Below are 9585 nucleotides of genomic sequence, written 5' to 3' on the forward strand. Positions count from 1 at the left end.
CTTTCTCTCTAGCTCTTTATCCTCTCTGTGTTTACGAGCCTCTGCGCTTGATGGCCTTGCGTGTCTTAATGCTTAAAGAATACCTACGTTTGCAACGTAGGCTACATGTATGTAATCCTACACTACCCCTATTGTGCTTGAACTTTTCAATCGCGGGCCATGCTCCCCTTTTATCCTCTCTGTTTTTACGACCCTCGTCCTTGATGGCGCAGCGTGTCTTATTGCAAATAAATTAATGCAATTAATGCTTAAGGAATGTCTGCGTTTGCAACATAGGCTACATGTATGTAATCCTACACTACCCTCTATTGTGCTTGAACTTTCAATCGCGGGCCATAAGGCTTTGCAAGCTGAATTTTAAAAAAGGTTACCCCGTGCCTGTTTGCATCTGCTCAGCCATTTTCACACAATGGCTAGCCTAGGTTTCACCTCTTATGCGCGCTGATGCTGCAGAGAAGGAGAATTTTAAAAAGGTCACCGGGGCCCGTTTGCATCTGCTCCTTTTATCCTCTCTGTGTTTGCGAACCTCGTGCTTGATGACGTAGCGTGACTTGATGGTTAAGGAATGCCCCTACGTTTGCAACATACATGTGCATGTGCGAAGTTCAACCCCCTACCCCCTGCTGTGCCTGTACACTCAGCCTCTAGCCCGGCCCACAGGCATTTTTGATTCCTCCCCATTTGTTTGATCACGCCCCTAAACCTTCCCGCTTTTTCAGTCACTTTCAGTCAAACCGTCGGAGGGAGAAGACGTGCGACTAAGAGCTCAGGACTTTGGAGAAGAGCGGACTTTGCTCTGTCTCTGTGGACTAAGAGCTCGGACTTTGCTCTCTGTCTCTCTGTGTCTAAGAGCTCTGAGCTCCTCTGTGTCTGTGTTCGGACTTTGCTCTCTCTCTGTGTCTCTCTCTCTGGACTCTCTCTCTCTCTCTCTCTCTCTCTCTGTCTCTCAAGCCTCATCATCCCAGGGACTCTGCCTGCCTGCCTGCCTGCCTCCTGCCCCCCGCTACTAGGGCCGAGGAATCCTAAGGAATCCCAAGCTCCCCCAGAGTTCAGAGCCCCTCGCAAAGCCACGCGCGCGCCGCACAGGCCCCGGTAAAAATTAACTGTTCAACACGGTTCAACACTGCCCTCCCCTCACACTCTGGTTGTGCTTTACAGACTTTTATTTTAATTTCTTTTTATTTTTCAATAATACATTTTAAAAAAAAAAAATTACTTCTTTTAAAAAAAAAAAAAAAAAACTCTAAACTTTTACGGTTTCAAGGTACAAAGCAAAGTTACACCGATGTTGCTGAAAGTTCCAGAAAAACAAGAACGGTCCCCGCCCCTTTGTATGATGTCATAAGACACGCCTGCAGAAAATAAGACCTCCCCATCATGACGTCATAAGACATCATGCCTGCAGAAAAATAAGACCTCCCCATCATGACGTCATAAGATCACGCCTACCTCACGTGATCAAGAATGATCTGGAAGGTAACGCCCCTGAATCAGCGAATTTTTAATTTGACCTCTTGACCTTAATTAGGGGCCCCCATCCATCATCTTGACAGAAGGTGGATTTTATATCTCTCTCACTGACCATCGACGGTGCTGTGGGTGGAGAGAGCGAGCAGCACCAAATTCCTGGGGGTGCACATCAGTGAAGACCTCTCCTGACCACCAACACTGCATCACTGGCGAAGAGAGCTCAGCGCCGCCTGTACTTCCCAAGCGGAAACTCAGGCGAGCAAGTGCTCCACCAGCCATCATGACCACATTCTACTGGGGCACCATTGAGAGCATCCTCTCCAGCTGTATCGTTGTGTGGGGGCGAAGCTGCACTGAATACAACAGGAAAGCCCTGCAGCAGCATAGTGAACACAGCTGGAAGGATTATTGGTGCTTCACTCCCCCCTGAAGGACATTTACACCACCCACCTCACCCGCCAGTAAGGCGACCAAAATTGTGAGTGATGCAAGTCACCCCGCTCACAATCTGTTTGATCTACTGCCCTCTGGGAAGAGGTACAGAAGCCTGCGCTCCCACTACCAGACTCACCAACAGCTTCATACACCAAACTGTAAGGATGCTGAACTCTCTCCTCCTCTCTCCCCTCCACCCTCAGCTACATAACATCCTGGACATTGGACCCAAAATGGCCGCCTGCACTACTCCACTTGCACACTTGTACACTTTACAACTTGGTGTTGTTGTCCTGAAAACACAACACTTCTGCTGCTCTTACATAACTTGCACCACTATGCCACTTTCTTTCTTACTTAGGTCAAACAGAACTACCCAAGCCTTTTATTGGCCTGACTTTGCAGTAGTATTTTATTGACTGTCTATGCACAATTTCAACCAAATTTTGCTGCTCTTATTTTTTCATTATTATATGTGCCCTCTTATTTACTTATTTACTTACTTTTTTGTTTACTTGAATGTTATGTTTGTCTGTGGACCTAAATTGGTAAAATATGTCTAGTCTTCACCGTGGGATAGTGAGAAACGTAATTTCGATCTCTTTGTATGTCTGGAACATGTGAAGAAATTGACAATAAAGCTGACTTTGACTTTGACTTTGACTTTGACTTTAAGTGGAGAAAACTTTTGCAAAAAAAGAGCTAAAGCTAAGTTGTGTGTCATTGTGAAATTACTTTCTGGAAAGTTATATTTAATTTCAGTGACATTTCATTTCAGTAAAATGTCAGTTATAAGGTCCCTTGAAATGCATAACTCAGCATGTCTTTCATTGCCTCAAATTTCATTGACAAAAATGCTTCCATGATGGCATTCACAAGTATAATACAGTTTTCCCACCGTTTCTGGGCTGACCCAAGTCTTGTTGGTTGATGTGCCAGAGATGTTACCCAATCAGCAGCAGCTATGTAAACCCCACCATATTAAAGGCCCCCCTATGCAACATGTCCAACTTTAAAAGACAGTTTAGAAATCATTGTGATGGTTAAATGGCCTGTTCTGGCGAGAATGGAGGCTTTCCCTGCTTCTTCTACCGTCTCCCAGGGCTGTAGTCAAGACCACCTTTGTCGAGTCCAAGACAAGTCCAAGACCAGGACTAGTCGAGACCAAGTCAAGACCGAGTCCAAAGAGGTTCGAGTCCAAGACAAGACCGAGTCCAAAAAGGTTCGAGTCCGAGTCAAGACCGAGTCCAGGATAGGAAAAAAAGTCTTGTGCATGACAGTATCAAGACAATCATTTTGGGTTATTATTATTATTATCTAAAAGCAAAAACAGTGTGAACACACCCAGGATTTGTAAGTGTAGCCATTCCCCTTCTCCAATATTATTATAGGGCTGTCAAACGATTCAAAATATATATTTTGAAATGAATTAATCTCGATTAACCGCAATTAAAAAGTTCCTAAAGACTAAAGCTTCAACATAAATCACAAAATTAATGAGTAACCACAAAGGTAAAAGTAAAACACTTTTATATTATTTAAATGATAATACTGACACAGTAATTGCGTTTTAAAGTATTCATTTCTTAAGAAATACTACACATATGATGCTGTTTAACTCATTTGTAAATGGTGCACTGTTACTTTAAGCCCATTGTGGCCACGTTCTCATAATGATCTTTTTTTTTACCAGCTCCATTGAAATATAGCCTATAGCTAGTCCACAAGCTCTAATATTGTTTGTACCACATGTATTGTACAATATTAACAATGATAAGCATGATATTAAGTTGGTATAAACAGTTTTCATTCCTTTGGAAATAGAAGCATGTAATGGCATGATGCTAGCTAGACATTTTCTGTTTGCAATTAAAAGTGAATGATGAGCCTGAGCCAGTCACCTAGCTATCTGAATGGAATGTGTTTCAATCGGCATAATATGTGCTTCATGTAAGCAAATTATTGAAGACTTCAAGACTCACCAGTTCCATTACACAAAGGCAAAGACAACTCTTCATATTTTTGTCCATTTTTCAAATCACAGTGAGTGCAGCCTACATACATGTTTATAACTGGTCAGTAGTGGAAATCGGATAAATCCGCAATCTCCTCTAACCTCGTCTTTGTTGCCTTCCTTTTATAAGTTTCTTATATTAAAAAGGAGATATCAATTATCCTCAACAACGACAAGCCAGCTGGAGCCTGCCAATCGTTTTTCTCTCCTTCTCGTTATGCGTTCAGACGCGCTCTTAATTAAATGGAGTAGCATACGTTCAAGTTGGATCTTAATGGAGAGGAGCCGAAAAGTATCATCTTTATGTAACTGTTGCAGTTGGTGCATTTTGACATTGTAAACGTTATCTAACAAGAGTGAAAAGCAGTTTGCAGTAAAGCTACTATTTCACTAAATGTTGGTTCCTCTTTATCTTCAGCTAACTCCACAGACAGTAAAATAAACTCTCAGGCTTGCGGTTTTAGGTTTTGCGGCTTCCGTTACGTGACATCAGCCCCCCACAAAGGTAAACACTATTGAGTTAATATTTTGTAACGCATTATGTATTTCAAAATGAATCGCGGCGATTAACACGTTCATTTTGATGGCCCTAAAGACACCTGGACTCGGTCGAGACCAAAAGCCATATTTGGCAAGACCAGTGGCCGAGACCGAGACAAGACCAAGTCCAAATACTAGCGAGTCCGAGACAAGTCCGAGACCATAGAAAAACGGTCTCGAGTCCGGACTCGAGTCCAAGACCGGACTCGAGTACTACAGCCCTGCCGTCTCCTATAGTGGAAAACCAGCCTGGCAAGATCTGCACTAGTGTCCCGGCAGTGTCTGAGTCAGGAAGTCCCATGAGAAGCGAGAAACACAAAATGCTTAAAATTCTCTAGACACATGGCCCTGTCAAGCACTGATCAGCCATGCTGGCTAGCTATTAGATTAGATGGCTTCAATTTTTAGACGTTAATCATGGCAGAGCCAGCGAAAAGACCAAAAAGATGGATGTGAAATATGCACCCAAAGGTGTCGGAGGTCCGTATAGGAGGAGCTCCGGAGAGAAAAATGTGAAATTCTCCAAGAGGGATTCTTTTTTCAAAGTTCATAGGTGTCCCTGTGCACCAACCTTCAGTTGAACAGGTGCAGGTGAGGCAGGTAAGTATAATCCAAGAGTGAAAAATCAAGAATCACCGCACACTGATCACTGATTGATTTTTCACTCTAGGATTTCTTTTTTCTTCAGGCAGCCTTAAAAAAGGCAAAAAAACAAAACAAACAAAGACCCTCAATGGCTCACAATCTGCCCATACCTACAGTAAACAATGTAGACTCTCCCTACATTCAATTTTTGTATAATAATGTTTCAGTTCACATTCACATTGGCAACAAATAATGTTCCTTTTTCAGTATTTGAGTGTCTCATTAATGCAACATACATTACTGTACATCCATCTAGCCCTCTATGGCTCTCTAATAAAGATCATGCAACATTCATTGTTAGGATAGTGAGGGATTTCTCTTAAGCATTCAAGTGAATATGTGGCATGCATTGCTCTGCAGAGAATAGTGCTGTCATATAATTAACATCATGTGATGCAGCCTCCAACAGCAGGACACTGAAGGATGCATATGGGGTATTGCGCTCAATATTTGTGTTGTCTACTGTCTCTCTGCTGGAAACTACAGCATGATGGTCATGATTTTTTTTATTGTGAAATTAAATTACCACATGTATGTATGCATTGGTTTTGAACAATGTAACTGTGTGTGATGATCTTTGGGACCTTTCGATTTGCTGCTGGTAATTTTCCATGGTTGAGATGTTCATCTGTTGCAATGTGTGAGTGTGACCTAAAAGGTAATAATAAAGCTTATTGTGGTAGTAATTTGCCAATTAGGCCAGTTAATAAGTAGAAAATGGTTTACTGTTTCCAAAACACACCAACAGCAAGCGAGTGTAGGCCTACCGTGAGAACAAGAGTTGGCTTCTGCTCACTGGCTCTTTGTGTATGCTGACTCATCATCTTAGCAGGTGCTAGGCTGAGTGTTTTTCCCCAAAAAGGCTTCGAGAGACTTCACCGGGATACAGAGAGCTCAAAGAGAATAACTTAAGTAGAATAACTTCAGTGTGTTATTCGTTATTTGTTAAAATTGTTATTTAAAAATTGTATTTATCAGTAACTTCCGTGTTTTACTTAATTACCATTGAGGTTATATAAATACATGTACAATACATTTACTGTTTCAATCTTTCTTCCATCATCATGTCTTCAATTCATGTTATCAATTATACCACAGCTTCAAACCCATTGCTTTGGTCTGACTTGATTTTCTAATCTCAAGAGCTGTGAATTATCAATTCATGATTAGAAATGGAAACATATTGACAAAATAGACAGTTTTTTTTGTAGGCTACTTTATTTTTTTCAGTCATGGCATTTCACAGCTCCTGTAACAATGCAACAGAACAGTATCCTTTATTGCATCAGATTAGAAATCATAATGTGAAATGGTAAAATTCTTCTTTACTTGTTGGATTCTATCACCAAGGTTACATATTACATTTTAATTGTAACATAAACATAGAAATAAATGTAATGTTGGAGTCAGAAGTGGCATTAATTAATGACTTCCATGGATGGTGCGCCTGAGGATGTCTTCCCCAACAGGTACAGTTGCATCACCTATGTTCCTTTTTAAACCTGTGTGACTACTGTAGGCCATACAATGAAAATACCATGGCCTCAGAATAACAAGAGGTTATTTTACCCATGTACTGTTTTAACATTTGATGAACATTAATGTCTAGGCCTATTTCAAACCAGCTGACTAACTGTCAGGCAGTTAAACCAAAAGTAAAGTATGTTTTGTGTGTGTGTGATCAAATTTTGCATTGCTTTTTAAAAAGGGGGAGGGGGGGGGTTCTTATATTGGAAGTGAAACGTGTCAAAGAGGAAGTGGTGACATCATGGTGTGTGTGCAGAAGTCATGGTGTGTGTGCAGTCTCTTTACATGATCAAAACCAAAAATACAGGATTACACATGTTTTTAATATTAAATCATATCCTGCCTTCCACCAGGTTTAAGTTATATGTTTTTGAACCCATGCAAACGCTGACTAAAAAGAGGAATATAAAATCATCTTTTGGAAATTGATCTTAATGCTTTAAGTAAAAAAAAATGAGGAAATATCCAACACCAAGGACACCAATTTTCTTTGTGAATGAATAATAATAAAGTACCCCTTCACATGTTCCCATAGAGGCAGGCAGATTTTTATTTTTAAGGGCAGTTATTTCATGCATCCAGGATACCATGCATCCTGATAAAGTTGCCTTGGCCTTTGGAATTAAAATAGCCCCACATCATCACATACCCTTCACCATACCTAGAGATTGGCATGGTTTTATTTCAGTTAGCCTAATAACTGGTTTGATTTGCATCGAAAGACGATCTTATGGAAAGTACCCCATGCCAATCGTGAGATATGGTGAAGGGTGATGATGTGGGGCTATTTTCATCATCATGTAAAGAGCCTGCACACACACCATGACTTGCCACCTCCTGTCACCACTTCCTCTTTCACACGTTTCACTTTATGCATGTGGGCCCGATTGATGGTTGACGGCACTTCTCCACCATTAATCATGACAGTTTGTCATTTGGACGGGCCCTTGAGTGCGCCCTTGTTATGGGCCGCTTCCTTGAGAGCAGGGTAGGAATTTCACGGCGGCCACGACGGCCATGGCCGTCGTAGCCCCTTGCGTTGGCCGTGAGGCCCCTTTGAAAATCGGAGGTTTACAGGCCACGGTGGCCTTGGTGCCCCCTTCTTTCAATATTCTGCTTTGCGTCCTACTAATAGCGATTTTTATTTAGCCTGTGGCCTGTTAAAATAATCTTAGCATTCACAGCGCAAATTAAGCAAGAAAGAAAGTGCATCCAAATTCACCCATTCTCAGTTAAACTACTCGCGAAGTAGCCTATTCATCACACAGACATCACACGTATCACATGAAAGAGCTTTTTCTCAGCTTTTAAACGATGTTAGCCGATAATTGCTGTGTTGAACGGTTCATGAGAAAAAGTAAATAATATAATTCAATTTAATCATACATTCTACTGAAGGTTTTGCGTCCCATGATCTCCATACCCATTCATCTCGGTGTAATACTTTACGAACCCTTCTTTTAACACATGATAACCCATATATCAGAATAAACAGGAGACCTTACCGAACACAAAGGTGTAAAGCAGTCCCCTGTACAGTTAGCCGTTCCAGAGTAATCCAGTTTTGAATTTGCAGTAAAGTTCGACATACATGGATGTCTCCAAATTTGGGCTTTAAGTTTTACAATGTGTTTAAATTGTTCCACATGATTTCATAACGGGCCAAATACAAAATAAATGTTAAATATCGCCTATATATTGATAAATCAGAGGACAGCTGACTAAGAGTTTGTAAAAGTAGCCTTAATGATCACAAAATGCTAAGCATGCATCTAGGCTATTTGAGTTTCTTAAAGCTGAGCTGTGCTTAAATTGTTCAATACATGATTTCATAACAGGCCAAATATAAAATAAATGATATATATAGCCTAGATATCTGTAAATATTAGATAGTCAGATGATTTACAGTTCTATGTAATATGTCATATTTTCATTTCATGTTTTTGTAATGTTTCATACAGTGATGCAGGTCTACTGCAGTGAATAGGCTAAATACAACTTTGATCATTTTTATAGCCTACTACTAATAGTTAACTTTGGCCTTGGTGCCCTGACATGTCAACCCAGTCTCACGTCTGAACGTGTCACTGTCACGTTAATTAATCTATTGGGACGTGTTGTGTAACACGTTTCCTTGTTAAAAAACGTGTTGAGCAGGACGTAATTATCGTGTTACTATCACGTTGTATTTCGCATTCAATGAGCCAACAGAACCACGTCATCTGTCAAAAAAGCCCGACCCAAAATGGCGAGAATGTTATTTGATGCTTTTGACGTGCAGTTTCATACTCTTAAGCCTGCTTTGAGTTGTGGGTTAGAAGGAGCCACCTTCTAGCTAGCAGTTTTAAAAGGCTGAACCCCAGAATCCAGAAACAAGAACCGAGCAGGGACGGAGAAAAAAGAAGAATCCAAATGGGAAATGAGGTGAGCCTTGCTACTGCCGCTAGCATGATCATTTTGCTAGCAATTGAGCAAAACATGTTAAAGTTGATTTAACATGAAATAGTAGCCTATGCATGGGCAATACTGTGAATTCAGAGTAGGCTTGCACAACTTATAATTTAGCTAACGTGCATGATGTAATGTTACATTAATCTGTAAAACAGCTGTTGTCTGTGTAAATTAACATTGTAGCCTAATATTGTTAGTGTGGGCTAAAGCTAACAGCTGGGAGGTAGCCTATCAGCCAGGCATGTATAATCGATAATCATGATGAACGTGAATAGATTTCGTTGCGAAAACGCGCATTGTTTTAGGCCACATATCAGCTATAAAACAATTGTATTCTGATACAGCAGTTCTCAGATGTTAGATATTCACTTATATTATAATATAATTTTGTATTTCTTTAACCTGATTAAGAGAGGGGTTTAATTCAATAGAGAATTGCAATGTGTGTAGCCCATAATATTAGAGATTAGATTAGGCTAGATTTAGATTAGATTCAACTTTAT

General features: G+C 40.6%; 1 protein-coding gene across 2 annotated transcripts in view; it reads left to right on the forward strand.

Annotated features, from left to right (window-relative positions):
• Window positions 1-6487: 6487 nt before the first annotated feature.
• LOC125310600 overlaps window positions 6488-9585 on the forward strand; it is an 82508-nt gene continuing 79410 nt past the window's right edge. For both annotated transcript variants that reach the window (XM_048268184.1, XM_048268185.1), the window contains exon 1: window positions 6488-6573. In XM_048268184.1, coding sequence (XP_048124141.1) covers window positions 6543-6573 — 31 coding nt within the window. In that variant the 5' untranslated portion in view covers window positions 6488-6542. The remainder of the gene's footprint in view (window positions 6574-9585) is intronic.

This window comes from Alosa alosa, chromosome 17 (genome assembly GCF_017589495.1).
Source record: "Alosa alosa isolate M-15738 ecotype Scorff River chromosome 17, AALO_Geno_1.1, whole genome shotgun sequence".
In the NCBI taxonomy this organism is placed as follows: Eukaryota; Metazoa; Chordata; class Actinopteri; order Clupeiformes; family Clupeidae; genus Alosa; species Alosa alosa.